The 26,901-nt window shown below is 39.3% G+C and overlaps 1 protein-coding gene across 6 annotated transcripts in view; it reads right to left on the bottom strand.

The window, feature by feature from the left end:
- Window positions 1–22,925, bottom strand: part of LOC140716828 (uncharacterized) — a 394,334-nt gene extending 371,409 nt beyond the window's left edge. For all 6 annotated transcript variants that reach the window (XR_012096375.1, XM_073029773.1, XM_073029775.1 and 3 more), the window contains exons 1-10: window positions 22,795–22,925; window positions 19,867–19,993; window positions 17,234–17,321; window positions 14,967–15,155; window positions 14,150–14,258; window positions 12,542–12,736; window positions 12,214–12,447; window positions 8,747–8,998; window positions 2,597–2,801; window positions 1,876–1,991 (exon numbers count right to left, since the gene is read on the bottom strand). Coding sequence is in view for 5 of the 6 variants with exons in the window: in XM_073029773.1 (XP_072885874.1) it covers window positions 1,876–1,991; window positions 2,597–2,801; window positions 8,747–8,998; window positions 12,214–12,447; window positions 12,542–12,736; window positions 14,150–14,258; window positions 14,967–15,155; window positions 17,234–17,321; window positions 19,867–19,993; window positions 22,795–22,834 (1,555 nt within the window). In the remaining variant the exon portion in view is untranslated. The remainder of the gene's footprint in view (window positions 1–1,875; window positions 1,992–2,596; window positions 2,802–8,746; window positions 8,999–12,213; window positions 12,448–12,541; window positions 12,737–14,149; window positions 14,259–14,966; window positions 15,156–17,233; window positions 17,322–19,866; window positions 19,994–22,794) is intronic.
- Window positions 22,926–26,901: the final 3,976 nt, after the last annotated feature.

The following is a 26,901-nucleotide window of genomic DNA, read 5'->3' as shown; positions in this document are numbered from 1 at the left end:
TGAATTTATTTATACATTTTTCTGTTTACGAATTGAGTTTATTTGGAAAAATGATGTGGAATTAGAATGTGGAAGACATCAAATAATATTTTGGATTTGTAGTTTTAGGAACAGCTTCTTCTCCCTCCATTATCAGATTTCTGAATAGACAAAGAATCCATGAACCTATGAACTACCTCACTATTTTTATTCTCTTTATGCACTGTTTATTGAATTTATATTATTATTACCATTACTGGCTGTTATACCACTGGTGTTTAGGGCAGCAATGAAGGTCCTCCATCTCTGGCGGTGTTCAGTGCTTCCTTCATCAAGTCAGTAACTTCCTCTTGGTTTTCACTACTGTCAGTCATGCACTCAGGAATAGCGTTGTACTCAGACGCAGAAGAATTCTTCATTGCTGTTTCCGTAACAATTTTGTTTTTCCCGTCAGGGTTGTTACCCTGAGCTGAACCCCTGAACCTGGAGGACCAGTGGACCACTCTTAGTCTGGCCTCTACCCTTTGACCTTTTTGGCATGGGTGACCCTACCAAGACAAAGCATAAAGCCCTGACTCCAGCCAACATAGCTGTCTGGACCATTCAAGCATGCAAGCCTCTTGGAGAATTTTATATCTATCGCTCTAATTATAATTTATAGTATATCTTATGTATTGCACTGTACTGCTGATGCAAAATATTGAATATCATGACATATGTCAGTGATAATAAATGTCTGATTCTGATTTCTGTGAACACATAATCCCATGATCACAATTATCCGGTAGGATTTTATAATAAAGGCATGGGCAAAAAAATAACACAGGAAAAATCTTTGAAGTGAATGCCACCAAGACACATCTGTAGATTGGTAAGGTTAGAAGTCAGATATTTATTTTCATCTACTTCCAATCAGTTAATTACACTCTCAATTAAATAAAACGCAACTTCTGAACCTTTGAGTAATACTTGTAATTATGTGCTCTAATCACTAGATGGCTCTATGAGTCATGCTTTTGAGGTATTTACCACTGGATCGATACTAAGACTCATTTCTATCAATCGGCAAGGGCAATGTCATTGTCAAGGTAAAAGTAATATTATCTAATTATTATGACATTTATATGGTTATTATGTCATGATTGATTTTAATATGGCTGTGCACATAAAATGAATATTAGCTTTATTCACCAGGCTTGAATATTTTAATTGTTACACGTTATACTTGATAATCATAAATTAGTTGATTTTTCTGAGGGATTAGACAGTAGATTGTTTTGAAGGTCTGCAAAATTTTGAATTACGTTCAGGCAGATGGTCTTCGCTGTTTAATCCCACTGGAATTTTTTCCCTGACCCACCTCTCCTGAACTTATTGGGCTGGGGGAACTCCAGAATCTGTGCGTAGTCTGAAATTTGGAGCTTGTCAGAGCATCTAATGGTGAGTTGCATCACAAATAGGTATGACTTTCATCACTCAAATTTCATATTCAGGCGTGTGAATGAAAACACGAAAACACACAAGCACACACACACTCATGTGGTGTATGTGGCCCTTCCCCAACCTGGGAAAATATTTCCTACATAATGTCGATGTCCTGAGGCCAATTGAAATTTCTCTAATGGGCTTGCTAGAAACCAATTAAATTCACAAGCTGGGTTCTCTTGTGTCCATATCATTCAGCAACTGACCTGATAAAATGACATAGAAAACTGAGGTGACCTCATTTAGTTTCTCCAATGATGGTTTAGAGACTCTGGATTCTAAAGGTTTAGTACATTTGATGCATCAATATGTTTTTCTAAATACTGTACATTTTACAAAATAGAAACCCTTAATGTGCACATTTCTACTGAATTTGTCAAACAACATCTTATTTTTTCAAGGAATACTGACCTTGCTTTGGGTTTGGGCAGGCAAAGCCAGCAGGGCAGAACAAGCAACCCTCTGGATAGGCTCCATTATTGTAAGTGCCTGGTGGACATGAGGTACAGAATGTAGATCCAGGGGTACTGTGTAAAAGAGAGGAACGGAAGATATGATTACAGCTCAGAATTTGTAATTGGCCATTTACTACCACAGTGCTTAATGCCTGTTGTAAAGCAGAGCAGCAAGGGTGACTTTATAAATCACGAGGATTGAATGCTTTTTGTGAGAGTCTCTGCAGTACGTGTTCAATGAGTGAACAATCTGAAGCTGCTGAGGTAACTGTGATTTATTTTACATGGAAACCATCACAGTCAATGGAGATTAGTTTCTCCATGCTGGATCTGAGCCTTCAAGACAGTGGTGAAAAACCATCGCGATTAAAAAAACTTTCTTAATATTCATGACAAATACATTCCAGTTTTGCCTCTCAGATAATCCTTAATCAAGACTTATTATTCAGACAGGTTTCTGAACCACTTTAAAGACATCTACAGAAAAGGAAGAGGGGAAGTGAGAGCAAAAGGACAAAATATTTGTATTTCGTTTACACCTTAACATGTCTCAAGGGGCTTTACGGGCAATTAAGTAATTTCTTATAGTCAGGGCTGTGAAGTAGGTCACATGGTAGTTGATTGCAGAGCAATGTTCCACAGACAGTGATGTGATGTAAAAGACGTGCATTACTGACCTGAAAGATCCCTTGGTGCAGGGCACAGGGTCTGAAGCTGGTTGATGGCAGGCAAATCCTGGTGGACAGACATGGCATACAGAGCCTCCAGTACAATTGGAATAGGTGCCAAGTGGGCAAGGTTGGCAATAAGTTTCCCCCAAGAGACTGAATGTTCCTTGTTCACAGGGTTCAGGAGGCAAGCCAGACGCAGCACAGTTGAAACCTGAAGCATAGAGCACCTAGGGTGAGGCCTTTTAATCCCAATAATTAAAGACCTATTGCAGATTTAACTCAATTGCTTTAGTTCATTTGTAAGTGCAGCGTCTAATTCATGGCTTGTAAAGTACAACAAATAAGACATAGGAGCAGAAATGGGCTATTCAGCCCATCAAGTCTGCTCCACCATTTCATCATGGCTAATTCGTTTTTCCTCTCAACCCCAGTCTTCTGCCTTCTCCCCAGAACATTTCACACACTAACAAATCAAGAACCTATTAACCTCCGCCTTAAGCATTATGGCCTCCACAACCGCCTGTGGCAACAAATTCCACAGATTCACCCCCCCACTGGCTAAAGAAATTCCTCCTCATTTCTGTTCTAAAGTGACGTCCCTCTATTCCTCTGGTCCTGGTCTTCCCCACCATAGGAAATACTTTCTCCACATCCACTCTATCTGAGCCTTTCAACATTTGATAGGTTTCAATGGGATGCCTCTCTCTTCTAAATTCCAGTGAGTGAAGGCCCAGCCCAGCACCATCAATCGGTCCTCATAAGATATTGAGGAATTTTTTGTCGATTGTTAGCTGCAGGTAGGTCAGATGTAAGTGAATTTAGCTCCTAGTCATCGACGGCTGTGGATGTTGTACATCCTCATAAGCTGGCATTTTATAAATCTTGTTCTGACGATTCTTCATCAGAAGTTTCCTAGATCTGGTAAAAGCTACCAACAATTTGCCATTTACAAATTTGTTAAGAGCCATTTTAGGTATGAAGATTTTTAATAGTTTGCAAGAAAATATTCTCTCCAATAAATCTGCTCCTTGTTAATCTCCTTTTGTGTGCAGGCCATTTCAAAAATAATTTTTTTTCAAGGCATCAGAATTAGCCGAGCAAGGGAGAGAGCATGGAGAAATGGAAACTTGCCCCAAAGTTGTCTGGTGCCATTAACTCTGTCTGGAACACAGAGTAACACACACAAACTGCTGGAGAAACTCAGCAGGTCAGGCAGCATCTATGGAAAGGAATAAAGAGTCGATGTTTCAGGCTGATGCCCTCAACATGCTGATACCCTCTGGCATTTTGTGTGTGTCACCCTGGATTTCCAGCATCTGCAGAATTTCTTGTGTTCTTAGCCCTGGAATACTGTTTGTTTCCAAACTGTTAACTACCTTCAGCAGGTTGAGGTGAGGAGACCTTGGGGCAAACTCTCGTGATTTAACAGCTTATAGTACATATATAGGGCCTCTAAAACATGGGTTCTGTATTGGAATGAGACAGGCTATCAAATTAAGAATACTGGACCCAGATTATACTGCAAATTCTGCACTGCCTCCTGCTTACGTATAAGTAGAGCCCTATGACTATGTTAATATTAACAAAGTGTCATTGCGGTTATTATTGAGTTAAAATGTTTTCCAAACTCTGAATGCTCTATTAAGTATTAATTCTTATAAGCTTACCACCTTCCCTGGGTCATATTTGATGAAATTTTACCTGATTGATGAAGTATGGTTTGCATCAATGCAAAGTCAAATCCTTGTAGAGATGCCACAAATCGTACATTTGAAAAGGGCCAGGGAATAGTATCAATTGAATGGGGACACTTGTTCCATGCCGGCATCTCTGCTGTGGTTTCCTTTTCCCTTTATCAAACCACTGAGCTAAAAAAACAAACTCCCTTTAGCCTGTCATTATATGAGTGAAGGGCCAAGACAGGTCTAAGTTAGTTGGATGGATGTTTTTGCCCAGTGGTTGTCAAACAGCTGCCTGTTTCAGAAATAGTCCCAAGTGTGAAAATAGAAATGGGCTGACTTCCATGACAGCTGGACAATCTACAATGCTAATTTCACATCTGGGCACCAAGTGAAAGTTTGCCCCATTATTTTATGATTGACATGCAATAAGTTACAATTATTTGCCAAGCTTCGTCAACTTATGCTGCATTGTTACGTTACCAGTCAATCAAAGCACCAGAAATAATTTGAACACTTGTATCTCTTCATTGTACTAGAGGAGCATCCCCTGCAATGTCATAAATTATAAATGTTATGTCTTTCATGTTTCATAAAATAAAATGATTTATAAAACATTCATGCTGTTTATTACTGGTCTTCCATGCAGTTATAAAGGCTCATACGCAGGAGGCCAGAAAGATAGAGTTAGAGCATCTGCTTTTAAATAAAATGTACAACTGAATTCAGGAACAACATTCAATTTCCTTGTTCCCTACTAAATTTTAAATTGCTTTACTGCAACATCTTGAGCTTTATTGGCAAAGCCTTCTTCACAACAGAATATACAAAAATAAACCCTTCAGAAAATGGGGTTATTGTGATATCAAAATGCTTCTTGGCATTAGTTTCACAGATTATTAGAATATTTCATCATCTTAATATATTCACACCTGCACCACTACATACCAAGCTGTTTAGTGTAAACATTTTTCTAAATTAGTCAATGTTTGAAATGTAAGATAAATATCCATTTCATTTTTCATTCTTAATAAAGAAAGCCGAAATGTATTGGCTGTGAGTATAACTTGTGCATATTTAAACAACGCAGACAGAAAATACAATTTAATCCTTCAAATCAAAAAATTACATAGCATGGATATTCAGGGGACCTGTGGGTTTGGTGCACTAAAGAAGGTCCGGATAAAATCATGCATGAGCATAGTGTTTCAAAAATCCTGGGTCATGCTGCATCTTGTTCTTTAGATTTGAATTGCCAGCAGAGTTTGTGAATGCAAAAATCCTTTTCCATCATATCAAAGAAGTCTTTGCCTTGGGGAGTAGAAACACTGAGCAGGTGAAAATTAGAACAGGAATGCCCTAGAGCTCTGTGAATTTGCAGACAAATTTGATGGACTTAAAGGGGAAGAGGTTTTCTTTTCATTCAGATAACTGCCTAAATTTAAAATCATATTTCAATTAATAAACCACTTACGCTAGACAATTTACATTGATGCAAAGTGGTTTTGAATTTGCATCCCATTTTATGCAATTCAAATGCAGGTTAGTCAAAGCACTGTCAGGCAAAAGCCATGAAACCACTTGTAATAAGTAATTGCACATTGCCTGAGTATCACATCTACTACAGTCGTGTTGCATCCAGTGCCAAGTTAAGGTTAACCTGTTTCTTAATGGTTTATAAAATTATCCAGGAACTACTTAACACGAAATGGAAACTGATAATCTTGTCACTTGTTGAATTTCTTTAATAAAGGGCAGAGCATGCTTTACTATGACTCATCATGCCCTCAAGACATCATGGCCAGTGAAGTACCTCTTAAAGATAGTTATTATTATGCAAACAATACAGTAGTCAATTTCCTCACAGCAAGGCCCTGAAAACTTTAATGAGGTAAAAATTTATTTTGTTTGCTCCAATTCACAGCTTGAATCAGTTCAAAGTTCAAATAAAATGGGTTGGAGTAAACAAAATAAATTTTCTCAGCAGTTTAAGAAATCAGAGAAAAGAGAAACTTCAACCTCTTCTGCCAATAAAAGTGGGGCAATTTTTACAGAAAAATGCAGTGTGGAGGATAATTACATATATGCTGCCTGCATAAAATTAATTGGTCACTTACTGACAGTGGTTGATGGGGAAGCTGTTTAATCACGATAGTATCTGGCTCTAGTATCACTCATTGGTTTTGAAGGCTACATTGATATAAAGTATACTCCCCATCTCTTCCATTATAGATAGACAGCACTCATCTTTCTTAAACACAAGAGATTTTGCAGATGCTGGAAATCCAGAATAACACACAAAATGAGGGAGGAACCCAGCGGGTCAGGTAGCATCTGAGAGGAATAAAGAGAGTCCTCATGAAGGGTCTCAGCTTGAAACGTCGACTCTTTACTCCTCTCTATAGATGCTGCCTGATTTGTTGAGTTCCTCTAGCATTTTTTTGTGTATCCCATTTTTTGCTTAGTAAAATCTCGCCTAGCCTCTACCCATCTCTGTTATTTTCCCACTGTCCTGAGCCTTTGTGGCTCATCAAGCCGGTGCTTATGCTGGCTTCTGTGGCGTGAAGCGACTGAGAGTATGAGACTCCCCCCCCCCCCCCCCCGGATAGGACGCCAGTTTATCGCGAGGTTGACCCCCAGCATTTTTTGCCAGTACCCATTTTTCAGCTGGGTAGACTGGAGCATTGTGTGATTAAGTGCCTTGCTCAAGAACACACACGCCTAACCACTTGGCCACACTTTCCATACAATGTTCACACCTTAAATACATTCTAGTTCTTGCCTTGATGACCTTTCTACTGCTTCCTTCTGCAGACTCGAATGAACCTGAAATACAGCTGCCCAATGTGACAATTTACACAGAGAGCCCATTTATGCCAAGCAACACTTGTCCCATTATCCCTTAACTCCCTCCAAATCCTAAACCTCAGGAGCTCTCATAGTTTCCTGCAGACTTCTTTCCTTTGACTAACTGTACCCACTGGAACTCATTGCCTCTACCTCTTTTGGAAAAGTAAATCTCTCAATCCTTCTCTTTTTAAAAATATTGCTTTCAGTTACCTTTTCTAATACCATGCCCCATGCCCCAGTCTCAAATATCTACCTTTAACTTGAAATATTCTGTATTTTTAAGGTGCTACATCAAGGCAAACTATGTTAAATTTACAAGCAACTTTGGCTAGACCACACTTGGTGAATTGCAAACATTTGTGGTTTCCATGTTGCATGTTAGATGAAGAGAAAGAACAAACCAGATTTACAAGGATAACAATAAACTAACTTTCATCTATCAAAAAGAAAACTGAAGAAGCAAGGAGAACTGATAGTTTATTTTTCGCATTTAGATGTAAAAAGGGAATTTCTAAATGTAAAACCTGGGTTGTTAATATAAAGCAGTCAATAAGCAGAATCGATTCAATAAGGAATTAGGGAGAAACATTTTTCTTAGGAATTGGAGAGAATAGAATTCTCTACCACAAGGAATATTTAATGTAAATTGTGTGGAAGCACTTACAGGAAAGCTGAACATGTAAATAAGGAGAAAAGAATGTACACACGCTCAGTGGCCACTTTATTAGGTACACATGTACATCTGCTCGTTAATGCAAATATCTAATCAGCCAATCATGTGGCAGCAACTGAATGAATGAAAGCATTCAGACATGGTCAAGAAGTTCAGTTGTTGTCGAGACCAAACATCAGAATGGGGAAGAAATGTGATTCTGAAGGATTTTGAATGTAGAATGACTGTTGGTGTCAGACGGGGTGGTTTGAGTATCTCAGAAGCTGCTGATCTCCTGAGATTTTCACACATAACAGTCTCTAGAGTTTACAGAGAATGGTGCAAAAAAAAAATTTAGTGAATGGCAGTTCTATTACTGAGGTCAGAGGAGAATGGCCAGGCTGGCTCAAGTTGACAGGAAGGCAATGGTAACTCAAATAACCAGATGTTACAACAGTGTTGTGTGGAAGAGGATGCAGGCATTGAAGTGGATGGGCTACAGCACCAGAAGACCACAAACATACACTCAGTGGCCACTTTTTTAGGTACAGGAGGTACATAATGAAGTGGCCACTGACCGTAAGGATAGACACTAAAGGCACATAATTTCTGTGGTAATTGAGTGAATTGATTGAATTGCTCTACCAGGAGCTGGAGTAGACTCAGTAAGCTGAATGGCATCCTTGGGTACCATAACAATTCAATGATATAATAATAATTCATTCTGCATGATGACATAGCACGGAAGTGTCTTGTAGAGAGAAAATGGTGACTTTTTGAATCAAATTAATTATTATTATGCTGCAAAGTTTTCTCCAATTTTACATAATGTTAAAGACTGTCATAATTCACTCATCTTGAAGAAGAATGACCTGAAATGGAATGACTGAGAGGAGGAAAAGACTGCATTAAACTGGTGCCTTGCGTTCAGTGACTCTCCACTGCTATCAGTTTATATCTGCTGCTGCCACAAACCTGCTGGGCATGACTGACACTGTGTGCTGCCCTCTGCATCTGTATATGTTCCGAAAGGACAGCTCTGAGCAGCTGTAAGCCCTGCAGTCTCACAGCGTTTCCCAACTGGACAGAGCACTGGGTCACTTGATGGGTTTTCACAGTAGCTTCCAGGCTCACATCTCTTACACGCAGCCTGCCCGCGTCTATTGGCATAGTATCCAAGAGGACATGGGATGGGCTCAATTGTTGCTTCATAGGGACATTGGTGACCTGTATGGAGGGTAGAGGCAACAAAGAGAAATAAAACGCATTGTACAGAGCAGTTTTCTTTTACTGAAATCAAGCCAAATATTTCTTTCTGATTTAAGCTAACATACATTTGTAAGACTTGAGTTCAGAAACCATATATTTAAAACACAGGTTTCAAAACAATGGGAAAAACATTGAAATTAAAAAGAGCTATGAGCTTCGCAGGACCAATGGCTGTCAAAATGAATCAAGCAAGAAGTGGATTCATGCCAAGTACTGAACACATTCCTCACGATGATGTCAAGGATTCAGATATTTAATAACATGGACCTTCATGTTATTGAAGGTACTGTGAATGCAAATAGATTTTGTAGGGCTCAGTTTAATTTAGATTTCAGCTTGAAAGCTGGCACTCATGAATAGAACATTGCACGTAGCAAATTCAAAAACCAAAGCACTAGACTAAATACAGGAGCTCGTTTTCATTGTTTATTTTGTTTACAGAAATTGAATGCATATCGAAAATGATTCGCAGTTTGTCTTTCTGAGAGCACCTTAATAGTAACATGCAACAGTAACCTTCAGTGCCAGGGCTGTCACAAGGAGCAAGTCCCAAAGCCATCTCAAAATTAAATTGGGATGGCAATAAATGTGGGACTCTTCAAAGACTGTAATGAAAGGTCAGCAGGGTGGCATAGTAGCAAGGGGCATAGTTGTTAGCACTATCAATTTACAGCGCCAGCGATCACCAGTCAGAGTTCAATTCATGCAGCTGTCTGTAAGGAGTTTATATGTTCTCCCTGTGACCGCATGGGTTTCCTCTGGGTTTTCTGGTTACCTGCCACATTCCAAAGACATATAGTTAGGGTTAGCAAGTTGTGAGCACGCTATATTGGCACCAGAAGCATGGTAACACATTTGTGAGCTGTCTCCAGCATAACCAATGCTGATTTGATTTGATTTGACACATTTTGCAATATGTTTCAATGTCATCATCATTATGTGCTGTGTCGTATGACATAGGCGATCATGGTCTCATGACCATGATTGTTCTCGGCAAATGTTCTGCAGAAGTGGCCTGTCTTTGCCTTTTTCTGGGCAGAGTCTTAACAAGATGGGTGAGCCCAGCCATTAGCAATACACTTCAGAGATTGTCTGCCTGTGGTCTGTGGTCGCATAACAAGGATCTGTGAAATGCACCGGCTGTTCATACGACCATCCACCACCTGCTCCCATGGCTTCATGTGATCCTGATTGAGGGGCTAAGCAAATACTACACCTTGCCCAAGGGTTGTCTGCAGGTTAGCAGAGGGAAGGAGTGCCTTACACCTCCTTTGGTAGAGATGAATCTCCATCCTGCCAAATGTTTCAAAGTACATGTGACAAATAACACTAATATTTAATCCTTAACAAAAGAGCAAGAATCTTAGCATTTTGGGAAATCTTCTCAAGGGAGTGGAATAATAATAATAGACTCTAAAATTTTGATGATATACATTAGTTAAAATGTTTGCACAATTCTTAAGGTTTAGAGAGTAAAAGCATTGTTCTCTATTTCAATCGACCCTCAAGGTGAGGTGTCCATTAAACTCTCCTAAGAAGTCCTGAAATGGTTAGCCTCATTGTTGAGTCAATCTAGACTCACATATAAGGACTGGCCACACAGTAATCTTCTGACACAGCTGGAGGTGGAATCGTTGGGAGAGAGAAGCAGAAGATCATCTGGGGAGGGAAACAGGAAGTTTCTGTGAGGAGTAGAAGTTGAATCTGTGGATCAGAAAAACGCGTGAAGACTATATGGAAGGACAATAACTGAATAAAGACATGAAGCAAAGTTTCTAATGAAATAAAATTGGTGAGAAGGAATATTCTGGAAGTGGTGATACACTTTTCACTTTAAATGATTTTCAGTAGACCCTGGACCCTGTACACAAGGTCCTCTGGGGAAATGTGCCACTTACTGCAATGGACAGAATACATATGAAATGATCTGAAATAAATGATGAAGAAGAACATATTAGAGCAGGATTTGAGTTTATCAAAGGAAGGTAATCAACCTAGAGGGTTTTGCGAACTTCTGAGAAGAGAGAAGAACTGTAGGGTATTTTCTCTCTGGTTCCATAAAGATGCTATAATAACATTGGTTGACCTTACAGGCTCATAATCAGTGCAAATGCTCTACTCTGCAGCAGAACTCTCACTGTGCCCGTTTGGTTTCACAGTTGGCCATCATATCATCTTGCCACTAGCTCCACTGTGCTTCATAGCCAATTGATCACAAACTAATTATCCTATAAATTAATTATTGCAATTAAAATTTCAGAGAAAATACAAATGGATGACCTTCAGAGACAAAGGTTTAGAAATTATTATTAATTAATTACTAGTTTCTACATTACAGAAATGATCCTCCACTTGGCTGTATTGGATACCCAAGAGAGACGTGTTCTAGGATTTCAGGCTTGTATGCTTTCCCTTTTCTCATGCTCGTCTATTGTTAAAGTGAATGAGCTGCATTCTTTCAGTGTCATTGATGCTGATGGGAAGTCAATGATGGTCAAGATCTGTTTACATGCCCAAAATAGCAAGAAATGGGGGTATACAAACAGTCTGGGGAGGAGAACTGCTACCAGCCCACAGACAGTAATTTCCCTGAACTTCACTACAAAAGGAAGCGATTTTTTTCTTGCAATGAATTTAGGTTGCCAACACATGCTTCCTGCCCCATCCACTGTTGCAGCCTTGTCTCACACCTCCACATCCTTACATATAATGAATAAAAACACTTAAAGAAAACGAAGAGAAAGATATTTTTATACATGTCACCTTGCTCCTTGATTTATTTCTGTATTGCCCGGGACTTGTATCTATAATTCTTATAGATGTCTGCCAACATGAGAGGATTGGTAACTCTGGGTGCCCAGATTGTAGCTTTGAAGAATACTGCCTCAAAACCATGGAAAATGATTTTCTTTGGGGGGGGGATGTATATTTGGAACATAGTCACAAAAGTAAATTGAACGGTAGCAGATTAAGAAGGCAGCTAACCTCCATCTTCTCAAGGACAATTAAGGATGGGCAATAAATGCTGGTGTTACCAGTGGCACTCAGGTCCAGAGTCACTGCCTGTCAGGGTCATTTAGTAATTTTACAGGAGGCTGAGAGTCCCTTGTTTTCCTCACCACTGTAAGTGATCTTCAATTCTCAAATAACGGTGACTACACATATTCTCCTACCTCTTGGACAATCTTCACAGCTGATGCTTCCATTCAGAGCAAACTTGCCAAGCCCACAGGGCTTTGGTTGCTGAAGACGATTACAGCTGAAGCCACCAGGACAGGCTGGACAGCTGGTCATGCCAGCCTCACTGTAGTAACCTGGCTCACATTCAATAGCTTCAGTGGGTGAACAGAATGAGCCAGCAGGACATTTGATGCAGTTGGAAGCACTTGACTTGTCATTGTAGAAACCTTGAGGCAAAACATTATGATCATACATTTTTTTATAGAATAAAACAAGAACAGTGGGCAAAATAAAACAAATCTCAATAGATTATCAGCACACCTGCAGCACAAGGTAAACAGCCAGTTCCTCCTTTAACACTGTATGTTCCGGGAGGGCAGGGAACTGCTATTGAAGGGTTGGTGCAATCACTTCCAGCAGGGCATGGTATACAATGTGACCCACCTGGCTCTGGCTGATAGGTGCCCGCAGAACACAAAATAGGTGAAATTAATCCTGGCACTGGGCAGAGAAAGCCTGAAACAAATAATAATGTATTGAAAGAACTATGCCAGTAATGGTCATGTTGCTTTTGTGTCCTAAGCATGGAACTGAACTCTGATACAGCTTGCAATTTGACTAAAATGAAACACATTGCTTTTAAAGCCTTAGTTTCCATGTTCAAATACCTCAACATTCAGTCTCTACAGCCACCTACAGAGTTATGGGTGTCCTACAATATCTTCACCCCACCACCGAAAGCCAAGACTTCATTGCCTTATACTTGAGTTGCATTATTTTCTCCTTAAATCTTTCTACCTCTCCTTTCCTTTAAACCCTTCTTCTTAGGTCATACTTTTGGCTTCTGAATTGCTGCCGGTTATTTTCCTAATTATGCAGTTATGAAGCATTTTAAGCGCCATGCAGTCAGCACCCAGGGTTAGGATTGGACCCAGATCACTCGAGCTATGCAGCAGCAGTAGCAGCACACTACCCTTTACACTACTATGCCACCAATATGATATCATGACCATTCCCTCTGTTTTCCACTGGGAGGGGAGTTACTTGGCATGTGTACTTACTGAGGTGAGCATTGGATGCAATTTACCTATGTCCCGTTACCCCGCTGGCGTTTAGGGCAGCAATGAAGGTCCTCCATCTCTGGCAGTGTTCAGGGCTTCCTTCATCATGTCAGTAGCTCCCTCTCAGTTTTCACTACTGTCAGTCATGCAAGTCCTGGGTGGAGACTCAGGAATACCGTCTCACTCAGATGAAGAAGGATTCTTCATTGCTGTTTCTGTAACAGTTTTGTTTGACCAGTCAGGGTTGTTAGACCTAAGCTGAACCCCTGAACCTGGAGGACCTGTGGACCACTCTTAGTCTGGCCTCTACCCTTTGACCTGTTTGGCATGGGTGACCCTACCAAGAGCCAAAGCATGAAACCCTGACTCCAGCCTACATAACTCTCCAGGTCATTGAGGCACACAAGCCTCCAAACCATGGCAATGTTGTGATTCACTTGGAGGAATGGATGTAGCTGCTAATTGGTTTATTATTGTCATGTGTACCAAGGTACAGTTTGCATGCATGCATCAGATTATTCCATACACAAGTATATCAAGGTAGTACAAAAGAAAAAAACAAAACAGAATGTAGAATAAAGTATTAGAGATGGTGCAGTGGAAATAGACAAATTAAAGTGCAAGGGCTATGATGAGGTAGACTGAGAGATTAAGAGTTCATCTTTATCAAATAAGCGCTCCATTTGAGAATCTTATAACAGCAGGACAGAATTTGTCGTTGAGTCTGGAAAAAGGTAGAAAGATTAAAAAAATTCAGCAAACATTTGAAGAAGAGCTGGAATGACTCGGGTGAAGAGCTGTCAGTGTTCTCTAATAGTAGCTTCACCTAAGCTGCACCTTGTAGACCATGAAGGAGTGTCTACCTTACCTGTGGGGCATGGGTAGCACTTTAAATCACTTTCCCTAGAGAAATACCCAGTCTGACAGTCCACACAACTGCTGTGGTCAGAGTTAGGTTCCGATCCTGGAGGGCATTTCTGCAAAATATTAATTCAAACTGTGAATACTGCAAAGAATTTACAAGGTTAAAATTCAAATGAAACTTCTGGTGTAACATTATCAATTCCAGGTGAACTCCCCTTTCTCCCCAGGACAAGCATCTCTTCCTCATGGCACCTACACTGCTCTTCTTAGAATAAAACAAACCATGTAATGCAAAAAGCTATTTAAAATTGCATTTGTTACTGTAGACTTTTCTCTTTGATGGCTGTTTAGTCTTTTATGTCACATCATTTTCAATGTCTTGTGTCACGTGCCAATCTTCCTATATTTTAGGAAGTAACAGCCCAATGAACCCAGAACTCAGAATGTCGATTCACAAACGTTGAGTGACAAAGTAGGTTCCAGGCTGCCTTGGCAGCTGATAACCCTCAGGGGATGCTTACTGATGTAGAATTGGAAATCCATCATTCTGAAGAACAGGGCACTGCTCTTCATTGCCAGTTAACGGCCTCAATAGCAATGAACTGGAAGGAACTTGACGAAACTTCCTTCCCTGAGCACAACAGCATCAAGCAAATAATGGCATCAGTATTTCATGCCAGCATTATGGAAGTAAAAATGATTTTTTTTGCAATAGATTTTAAAATATAAACAAGAAATAAAGAATTCTGGAAGCCATAGTAGTGATCAAAAGCACACTTTGTGGTTCAGGTATCAAATTCTGATAGGCATGAATTACCAACCTGTGGGAGGTTCCCATCTGGGCAGATATACCCCTCCATGCAAGGAAGACAGCTGAGGACTCCTTCTGGAGACCAGCTCCCAGGATCACAAGCAACGAGAGTTCCTTCCTTTGGATCACAAGAGGATCCTGCTGGACATGGCCTGCAGGCAACACTTGAAGCTGCACTGATGTAGCCATCTGGGCAAGCCTAGGAAATGGGAAGCATAGAAAATACACTTTACACTCCTACGTACACAGCCCCAAATCTCGAAGGCAGACTCCTGCTGGAAGTGGACTGCTGTTTGGCATTTCACAACTGTTTACACAAGCACTTTTCACAATCATTTTGCTGTGGTATAAAGATGTGAATTTCAAAGGTGGATGGGTTGCATTAAATAGAAATGGTCAGTTATTTTGTGTGAACGTGAAGTGATGAGGGGATCACAAGTGCATTGGTAAATCCAGTTTGCAATCTTGCTGCAGGATTTCTATCCGAAATATCAACAGTTCCTTCCCCCCACAATTGCTACTCAACCCCTTGAGTTCATCAAGCAGATTATTGGTTGCTCCAATTTCCAGCATCTTCAGACTCTTGTGTCAGTTTCAAGTTCTGAAGACCTAACCTGGTCGCGGCATATCGATGCAGCTGTAAAGAAGGCAAGACAGTGGCTATATTTCATTAGGAGTTTGAGGAGATTTGGAATGTCACCAAAAACTCAAAAATTTCTACAGGTGTACTGTGGAGAGCATTCTGACTGGCTGCATCATTGTCTGGTATGGGGAGGGCTACTGCACAGGATCAAAGTAAGGTGCAGAGAGTTGTAAAATTAGTCAGCTCCATCATGGGTAATAGCTCCATAGTATCCAAGACATCTTCAAGGAGCGGTACCTCAGAAAGGTGGCGTCCATCAATAAGGACCCCCAGGACACGCCCTCTTCTCGGTGTTACCATCAGGAAGCAGTTACAGAAGCCTGAAGGCACACACTCAGTGACTCAGGAACCAAGAACAGCTTCTTACCCTCTGCCAACCATTTGGGTAGCCTCCAACCTGATGGCATGAACATCGATTTCTCAAACTTCCGGTAATGCCCCCCCCCCCCCTTCACCATTTTCCATCCCCTGTTCCCTCTCTCACCTTATCTCCTTGCCTGCCAATCACCTCCCTCTAGTGCTCCTCCCCCCCTTTTTCTTTCTTCCATGGCCTTCTGTCTCTTTCACCAATCAACTTCCTCGCTCTTTGCTTCATCCTTCCCTCTCCAGGTTTCACCCATCACCTGGTGTTTTTCTCTCCCCTCCCCACAACTTTCAAATCTACTCAGCTTTTTTTTTCTCCAGTCCTGCCGAAGGGTCTCGGCCCAAAACATCAACTGTACTTTTTTCCACAGATGCTGCCTGGCCTGCTGAGTTCCTCCAGCATTCTGTGCGTGTTGCTCGAATTTCCAGCATCTGCAGATTTTCTCTTGTTTGTGCATATATATACTTACTGTAATTTATATTTTTTATATTGTAGTGCATTGCATTGTACTGCTGCCACAAAGTGAACAAATCTCATGACATAGGCTGCTGATACTAAACCTGATTCTAATTCTGATTCCTGTTTTCTATTGTTTGCTTTAGATATGTAAATAAGATTTTGACCAGACAGGTCAGACGTGTGCACTAATTCAATTATCTCTATATTAGAACAATGCTATTGTAAGGAGGTGAGGAGAACAGATGGATCAAGGCAGGGTCAAATAACAGAGAGTCATAGATCAAATTGGATGATTTGTTTTGAGTGTAGTTGCTCTTCATTGTTCTGGTGTGATCAGGACATTCATTTGTATTCTTGCTTCAATGGTCATGTTGAGAGTTGACTTTTTAATATGTCAACACTAATAAATCTTTCATGTGAAGTCCTTTAGAAGATCACTGAATGGGGATAATGATTATAGAATCTCCACATTTTCAGATGGCCAATGTACAACTTCAATTTGCATAACTTGTTCAATCCTACTTAAATACACACACACACACACACACACACACACTCTCACGCATCAAAAGAAAGTTTTATTTTTAATTGATAAGATCATTAATAAATAATGGGCTTCTTTTATAAAATATATTCTTTGTGTATTTTAAGACTGCGAGTAGCATTTTGTGCAATGCCATTATCCAATATTCATTTTAACTCTTAATAATTTAAAAGTCTTTATCAAGAAGGACAGAATGAATATGCTGAAATGTTTTGCAGAAAATTAATCACATCATTATCTCTGTGGTCAAATGACCAAAATTCTTACCTTACAGTCTGTAATATCATTTTCCCCAGGAAAATAATTGGCAGTGCCAGGGTAACATGGCTTTGGACTTGACACTCCCCCTGGGCAGCTAACACGGAAAAGAAAAGTTATTAAAATGCTCATTTTAAAAGTGACATCAAAGGAGTAATTGATGGTGTGGAATCTGAACAGATACATTAGAAATACAGAAGGATAGGTTAAAACAAAAGGCAGTCTTTGCCTTTGTCTCGATATACCAGGTCAGACCATGTGATCTTGCGAATAATCAGATCCCAAGTGTTAAGACACACATGTACATTCCACAGGCTGACAGTCAAGCTGGTTCCCTTCTCCGTGATCTTTAATCTTTCATGTGACCTATGCTGTTTAACCCCCATGGAATACTCTCGAAGTATTTTCTCTGAGCTAATTAGTTCAGTGGATGCTTCACTGTGTGAATTAACCACCAGCAGAGGAAAGTTGATCACTGCTCCAATGGGTGTTTATAATTATATTTATGTGACAGCAAGAAAATATTAAAAATTGTCTTCATTAAAACAAATGGACATTCCAGTCTTCTCATTGGCTGCAATGAAATCATTCATTTACATTTAATACCTTGTTGTTTATGTACCCAGTCCCAGTGGACATAGAACCAATCATGTTTACACCACAATCAGTTATTCCCTACTGCAGATTTTAGCAATAAAATATTCTCCCATGGATTATTATTCTGAAAAACAAAGCCTGAGTGGATTGTTCATTTTGTTCCTTAATTTTCTAGTTTAAACTCAATACACCGAACCTTAGAGAAATACGAAAATCTCTGGAAACATGAACATCCAGCAGAATAAACTCAGTTCAGTGCCAGGGATGGAACTTACCTTCTCTGTATTTGCATGAAAAGCATTTACAGTATTTTAAACTGCTTTGTGGTCATTCATTAATTGTAAATCTGTTCCTTGTGTGCTAACTCATTCATTTGAATATATCGATCCTTATCGATCCTTAAATTGATGAATTTCTGCACCTTATAACAACTTGAAATCAAAATTATGAAGATTTTATAGGCTTTTGTTGAAAATCCCATGACTTACTCTGTTTACATTTCATATAATCAAACAAACCATGAGGATAACTGGCAGTATCACGTGTTGCTAAAATTCTGCTTTATTGTAGATAAAGGATTTACTCTTGAATTTAGGTAATGGTGAAAAATGTTGAGAATTAACAACATGGTTTGAATGTTAAATCTCTTGAAGAATCCAAGCAAGAAGCTTTAATACTATATTAAAATGTAACAACAAAATTGCCCAAATTTTGGTGTTCCTTTGCACATTTTGAATACTTGGCCCATATCTGCTCAGATCAGCTATAATAATATTGACAATAATAGCTCAGTGCAAACTACTAATTCCAGGTTTATTTCTGTCATCCTTGGAGCTGCTCACTTAACAGCCTGCAGTTCAACTTTGTGCAATTTGTGGTATTTTCTCTTCTGCTTCCATGGATAATGATACCTTCATGATAATAGCTGATGGACATAGAATCCAGAGTAGGCCAGCATTCAGAATCTCTTTACACCAGTTTGACCTGTCCCTTAAGTATCAAGTCTAGTTAATAGTCCAGTGGAAGTGAGAATAATGACAAGTATTTCAGTATGAAATGTCTCTTTTTTAAAGTATTATTTTATAAGCTTTAAAATATCATCACTATGTGATTTGTTTTGTGTTTCTCTTATCCATCTTCTCTCTTTGCTTAATGTTCCTAGGAATAACCTGTAACCAAACACACCCACACAATAAGAAAGAGAAATGAGAACAATGGGTTGGTTTTGTTGTTGAAATGATGAGATGACAACCCTTTATCCCTGGAGCACACAACATTGATTCAGTGTTTCATTAGCACATGGTTCTGCACTTAAACCGAACAGTAAGACTGAATACTCACATCACACAATGGTATGTATTTTAATGCTAGTACTAACCCTGAGCAGAAAATGAACCCTACAACTTGCAGTCATGGGCACAGGTGTTACAAGATCAACCACTCATTCTAGGCCTCTCATGAATTTCTTCTGCATTGAATTTAATAGAAATTCAGGTCAGGAAATGAAGGCAGGTGCACCAAAGATTCACAAGGATGTTGTCAGAACTGAAGGATGTGAGTGAAGAGGAGAGAATGGATAGGCTGTGATTATTTTCCCTGAAGCGAAAGAGGCTGAGAGATGACTTTATAGAGGATAATAAAATCATGAGAGGCATAAAGAAGGTGAATGGTCACAGATTTATCGAGATTAGGGGAGTCTAAAAATAGAGGGAATAGTTTTAAGGTGCAAAAAGAAAGTTTTAAAGGGGACCTGAGAGGCAAATTTTTCACCCAGGGTGGTGCTTATATTGAACAATCTGGCAGATAAAGTGGCAGGAGTGGGTGCAATTACAATGTTTAAAAGATATTTGGACATGTTTATAGATAGGAAAAGTTCAGATAGTTATGGGCAGACTGCATAAAAATGTGTCGAGCTCAGAAAGACACCTTGATTGGCATGAAAGTGTTTGGCTAAAGAGCCTTTCTGTGCTGTATAATGCTATGGTTTTGTAACTCCATGATCATTGCACATTAACAAAGCATACATGATATGTTGGATTACTCACTAGAAACCAGCTGGGCATTCAATACAGTTGCCGAGCGTGTAATAGTGTCCTTTTGCACAGTTGATTATGGAATCTTCATCACACTTCATGATGCAATCATTAGCAACAGAAACATCTGCTAAGAATCCTGTGCAGAATAAATCACAGAATTAATATTACAAGCAATGCTTCTGTATTTCCCTCAGGATAAATTATCTTAAGGAAGTTAGGAGTCTTTCAATGATAAGCTTTCCAACTACATGTAAAATAATCTACAAAAAATTGTGTTGTTATGGAGTCAGAGCAGGCACACATCATTCATGAGGCAGAAGTGTTTGTTACAAAATACATCTTTTTCATTGTTCCACAGATTAGTACTGGGAAGATCTCCATTTCCCAAAGTAAAGTAGTAATATTTGATGAGCAAACGGCCAAGCCGTCCTCAAGCATGGTCCATCATTCATTTGTGCCATGGCTTTATAGTATTACAAAGTCTTGGTGCCTCAGATACCACTGATTGTCGCTTATCCATTCCAAACAGTCCATGTCCACAATTATGTGTTATACTATTCTCTTCCCACCTTTCTTCACCATGGTAACATCTATTCTCCACCTTTCTTCCTTATGATCATATCTACCTTTCCCTTGAAAACATCAGTTCCATTCACAGCAACTCTTTATTTTTCACGTTTCACATTATAACTACTCAAAATGCTTGAAGCACCCAGCAGATTAGGAAGCATATGTGAAAGGAGAAACATTTAGGTTCCGAGACTCTTCATTGGAATTTACTCTGTTTCTCTTTCTACAGTTTTTGCTTGACCTGCTGAGATTTTCATGCATTTCCAGTTCTAATAATGTTCTACCTTCAAAGATCTGTTCATGTTTAACTGAAGATCCAAAAGGAATCAACCACCTCTGTACTTACTCGGGTGACAGACACAATGTTTATTGAAATGGGGCAAAATGCTGAGGTCAGAGATTGTATCCAGATTTCAGAGGAGGAGGTTCTTGCTATCTTGAGGCAAAATAGGTGGATAAATGCCCTGAGTCTGAAGGAGATGTCCCTTGGACATTCTGGGAAGCTAGTGCAGAAACTATAGGGGTCCTGGCAGAAATATTTAAAATGTTCTTAGCCAAGGGTGAGTTGTTGGAGGACTGGAAGATAGCAAATGTCCCGTTGTTCAATTAAGGCTTTAAGAATAAGCCAGGAGATTACAGGCTGCTGAGACTGACACTAGCCATGGGTAAATTTTAGCAAAGTATTCTAAGGGACAGGATATATAATTATGTGGATAGACAGGGCCTAATTAGGGATAGGTAATATGTCTTTGTGTGCGGTAGGTCATGTCTAACCAATCTTATATAATTTTTTGAGGAGGTTCTGAGGAAGGTTGATGAAGAGAAGGCAGTGGATGTTCTCTACATGGAGTTTCGCAAAGCTTTTAACAAAGTCCCACATGGGAGCTGGTCCAGAAGGTTAAGTCCCTTGGCATTCAGAATGAAATAGTCAATTGGATTTAGCGTTGGCTTAGTAGTAGTAGTAGGTGGTTGTTTCTCTGACTGGAGGCTTATGACTAGTGGTATTCCGTAGGGATCAGTGAAGGGTCCATTGTTGTTTATGATCTATATTAATGATCTTGACGATAATGTGGTAAACTGGATCAGTAGACTGGGGACATAGTAAACAGTTAACAAGGCTATCAAAGTTTGCAGCATGACCTGGGCCAGCTGGGAAAATTGGCTGATAAATGGCAGATGGAATTTAATGCAGACACATGAGAATTGGTACTTTGGGAGGACAAACCACAGTAGGACTTGCACAATGATTTGGTAGAACACGGAGGTGTGCAGTAAAATAAAGGGATCTGAGAATACAGGTTCATAATTCCTTAAAAGTGGTGTCACAGGAAGATAGGGTTGTAAAGAGAACTTCTAGCATATTGGCCTTCAGAAATCAATGTAATGATTACAGGAGTTGGAATGTCATGTTGAAGTCCTATAAGACATTGATGGTGCTGAATTTCAAATATTGTGTGCAGTTCTGATCACCTACCCACAGAAAAGATATCAATAAGTATGAAAGAGTGCAGAGAAATTTTACAAGGATGTTGTCAGGAGTTGAGTATCTGAGTTATAGTGAAAGGTTGAATAGGTTAGGATTTTTTTTTCCTGGCGTGTAGGAGAATAAGGGGAGATCTTATAGAGCTGTACAAAATTATGAGGGATAGAGATAGGTAAATGCAAGCAGGCATTTTCCCCTGAGAGTGGATGAGACTAGAACTAGAGATCATAGGTTTTGAGTGAAAGATGAAATATTTCCGGAGAAACTGAGGGGGCCTTCTTCACTTGGGGTGGTGCAAGTGTGGAACAAGCTGTCAGCAGAAGTGGTGAATGTGGGTTCAATTGCAAAATAAGAGAAGTTTGGTTAGATAAATAGATGAGAGGGGTATGGTCCTAGTAGGAGCAGAAAAACAGGTCAGCATGGACTAGATGGGCCAAAGGTCCTGCTTGTGTGCTGTAGTACTCTATGACTAAAAATTTTATCACCCAGAGGATAGTTAAAACCTAGAATGTACTGCATGAGAGGGTGGTGAAGGCAAGTTCTCTTGTAATATTTATGAAGAAGTATTTAGATGAGATCTTGAAATGCTGTACCAGAGAGAGCTATGGACAAAGAGCAAGATAGAATAGATCTAGTAGAGACACAGTAGGCTGAAGGGCCGTTTTCTGTGCTATTTGGCTCTATAGCTTCATTATTCTAAGCAGGTAAAATGAAAAAAAGATGCAATAATAATTTTGAGATGGATTTGAGAATTAACATAATTATTCACATTGACTTAGCAGGTGAATTGATTTAAACCAGCAAATGCCAAAGAAAGAACTTCAAAGCACTAAAACATGACAAACAAAGTGATCTAAAACAATAATATTCTGTATTGTACTTACCAGAAATCAACAAAATATAAATACTTGCTGAGGCAAACATATTTCGATCAAAACTATGGAAGGTTCTGTCATATATAAATTATCACCATGCTGATGCTGTTTCACATCTTGATCAATAGGACTGGTAAGGGCATAATGAATGTGTGTTGATCCCTCAAAGAGCCCACAGCTTTCAGCATGTCATATGAGCCCAATGTGTAACAAATACTTAAAGACATCAGACGTTTGTAATTGACACTTCGCTGTTTCCGAAAGCCTGAAAGGGAAAGGCTTTCAAATGCACTAGATAAATCCACAGAACACGACAGTCTTTATTGCATAAATGAAAATAAACAACAATCAGTAAGGCTGGCAATAATTCAGCATTAGGACAGAACTCTAATGATAATCAGAATGTAAATTAGACCTCTGAAGAAGAAATGTGGAAGATGCAGAAAACAGCAGCCGGAAAATAGTTTCATTTAGTTAGACCTAGACAGTAGCAATTTGAAAGTACTGCCTACATTGCAATGCATGCACATGTCAAATAAGCTGACCTTAAATATTAAAATTCCAGGCTAGTATTAACCTTGCTAACATTGTAACCATTTAGTTTCTATAATAACTATTGCTAATATGTAAGCTGTAAGCTGGTTAAGACCTTTGAGCCACATTTTAACCCATAGGCATTTAAATGATAATGAACTTAATTATGATCAGAAACATTAATCAGAATATATTTTCTCACATACAGTTTAATAATGGAAATGTGTTATCTGCAGAAAAGAAAACAGATCTTCAGATTAAAGCTAAATTCTCAACAGGCTTGCAGCTTTGTTTGTGAATAGATCTAGTGGACAGACAAGGGGTACTCCTCAAGACAAGATAAATGACAGAATTCTCAGCTCAGGGATAAATGGGGCTGCTGAATGGAAACAAACTATTGCATTACAGAACCATTGTGCATTAGGACCACTCTAGCATGGCTAATTGAAAGAGGCACGTCCTTCACTGAGGTAAATATATTGCGTACAATATATCTAGTGTATTTTCAGAATTATCCAATACACCCTTTGTCATGTTTCAAGAGACTCGGGCTGCACTGATAAATTCCTGCTTCTTGTGTATCTATTGTCTGCTTGAAATTCCCTCCTACGTTTGCTTTTCAAAGCAAGCCAGACTCTTCAAGTAGAACAAAGTTTGGAATATTACATTAAAATATTCTATTTTGTTTTTACAATTTGTTTGAGACTTACCTTTACCAGCATTTTCAGACTATCTGTAGGCATCTTATTTAGAAATATGTTTGATTTCGCTTTAGGAAAAATGATCTAAATAAGCTCTCAATCAAGGGAGACTAATGTCTGAGCTTTGTCTCATTTCCTTGGGGAATGAAGCTTTTACCTCTGTTCCACAGAGCAATTTGAATGTTTATTGAGTGACTCAAAGGTATCATGTTAGTACCGTGGGGCCCCACATCAAATAATGGGCATTAAGATCACTTCCCTCTGTTGTAGGAAAGAATAGTGAGGATTAATAACCATTAAATAGTGAGGTGGATTGTGCTAATGTGGAAACAGGGAACTGCAGACAAAGCCTAGAAGTGGAGACATGGAATGCAGCAGTGATGTCACCCACATTTCAGGAACTTCACTAATTATGTTATTGCGCGCCCCCAATGGTATAGTAGAAAATTGGATTTACTGTCAGACCTATGGATAACCGTTTTATTCTATTATCAAGACCTAGCCAGTTACTTAATTAATTTTTTTTCTGGAACCACCATTCTGTTATCAAAATTTAGTTTTACTGGTAATCGTGTCAACTGCTGTACCAAACTCATGCTCAGGTAGATCAGCTTTGAGTGGTCTCCTAGTGTGCACCAGCTTCTTTTTTAATAATTCACCAACTCCATGTGGCCTTTCAGTTTGCTCTTACACCCCTATGGATATTACTATACAAATACAAATACGATCTCATTCGGCCAGATCTAGAATATCCAGATATCGGCACTTTGTCAAAGGTTGAGCTGTTGCTGGCTTCTTGTTACAAACACTAACTGTCAACTTTCAACTAACCCTTGCTAGTTTGAGATGAATACAAAAAATGCCTGTGACATTTTACAAGCACATCTCCTCTTCTGAACTCTTCAATACCACTTAAGCAGACACAACGAATTTTGCTGTCATGTGCACCAGGTTTTATTTATAGAACTAATGGATAGCAAGTGATGAAATGTTGCCAAGCTCAAATTGATGAGCAAAGCTCAAAATATTAATGCTATTTTCAGCACTTAAGAAAACAAGCTAGTTGAACTCTCCATGAACAAAAGTACTCCGGGCAGGTTTTTTCCAAGAACTTCTTCTAAACATTAACAGTTGAAATCTGTCAACAATTCTCTCTTTTCAATCCATTCAATTGATGACCTCTTCTGTGGCTACTGCGTTATAAAGGAAAATGAATCAATTAGCCTCCATAATCATTAGCAGGGCATTCTAGATCTGACAAAGACATCCTGTCATTTTGAACATCCATTGGCATTCAATTGCTTTACAAGAAACATTTATGTTACTTGATGGGCTTGTTGCATGATTGCATTCATTCTAATGGAGAGCCACACATTATCCATACATATTATTAAGTGGATTTTGATTAATATGGGAGATTTATGTTGCACTTGTGCTTTACACATCTGGGGAATTTTCTTCCACATTTGTACTTCAGACTACATTGGCAGTTTGAGATTGATTTGCACATGATGCTCATCCAAATTAAAATGAATAGCTACAATATTTTGCTTATGTCCAATAGAAAATCAAAGGCAAATGCCACTAATTACAGCATGAGCATTTCAGATAAGCAGAGGCTGACTCCACTGTGCAAACAATATGCTTTGAAGCTTCAAAGAAAACTCCCCTGCTTTTGAACTCTTCCTTTTCCAACTCCCATTACAGCCAGAAGCTGCTAAGCGAACTGGAAAGTGTAGATTTCCCTAGAGCTTGATCTGCATTAATAATCACTGATTTGAAAGGAGGAGAAGAGAAGTAAGTTTACAGAAGTTAGTCTTCCACTTCTGAGCCACGTCACTCCCCCTCACTTTAGTTCAGAGCTTGCCATGAGTAAGTAACACAAGAAGATACATGCCAAGCCTAACATGCCTCTGTTTCATGCATCCACATGTATACCTTTATACGGATAAAAGATTTATGAAGATGTTGTCAGGGTTAGTGGGCCTGAGTTATAGGGAGATGCTGGCTAGACTAGGACTTTGCACCATTGAACATAGGAAAATGAAAGGCGACCTCATAGAAGGGTCAGGGCAGGGGAGACAAAAACTTGGGGGCATAGATTTAATGTGAGAGGGGAAAGATGTAAAAGAGACTTGAGGGGTAACGGTTCCATGAAGAGGATGGTAAGGATGTGGAATGAGCTGCTAGAAAAAGTGGTTGAGTCAGATAAAATTGTATAAATTTAAAAATCACTTGGATAGATACATTGAGACGCGGGGATATGGGCCAAACACTGGAAATTGGGACGAGTTGGGTGGGCCCCGTGGACTTGTTGGACTGAGGGTCCTGCAGCTATGCTGCATTGCTCCATGACTCTATGACTCTATTTTGCATCATGAATCCTTTATAGTTGGTGATGCAAAGCTAGACACAGCAGCAGTGTCTAATGACAAACAACTATCATCTGGTCACTGACCTCAGTCGTCACCTGTTGAACTTAACCTGCTCTTTTATCAGATGTCCCCCTTCATCCTTATTAAATGAGTAGAGAATATATATATATATATATATATATATACATATACACACACACACACACACACACACACACACACACACACACACACACACACACACACACACACACACACACACACACACACACACACACACACACACACACACACATATATATATATATATATATATATATACATATATCACTATAGAATCAGCAAGAACATTCACTCATGATGCAGGCTAGATGTTAGTACAAACTGTGGATACGTTCCCTAAATAAATTTACTGACTGAGAACGGAATTTACACATTGGCAGCAAAGATGACTCAAAATCATAGAGAATTTACATAGTTGTGCCAGTCAATTAAAGAGCCATATC

The sequence above is a fragment of the Hemitrygon akajei genome, chromosome 26 (assembly GCF_048418815.1).
Source record: "Hemitrygon akajei chromosome 26, sHemAka1.3, whole genome shotgun sequence".
Classification (NCBI taxonomy): Eukaryota; Metazoa; Chordata; class Chondrichthyes; order Myliobatiformes; family Dasyatidae; genus Hemitrygon; species Hemitrygon akajei.
This window is presented reverse-complemented; position numbering and strand designations above follow the sequence as displayed.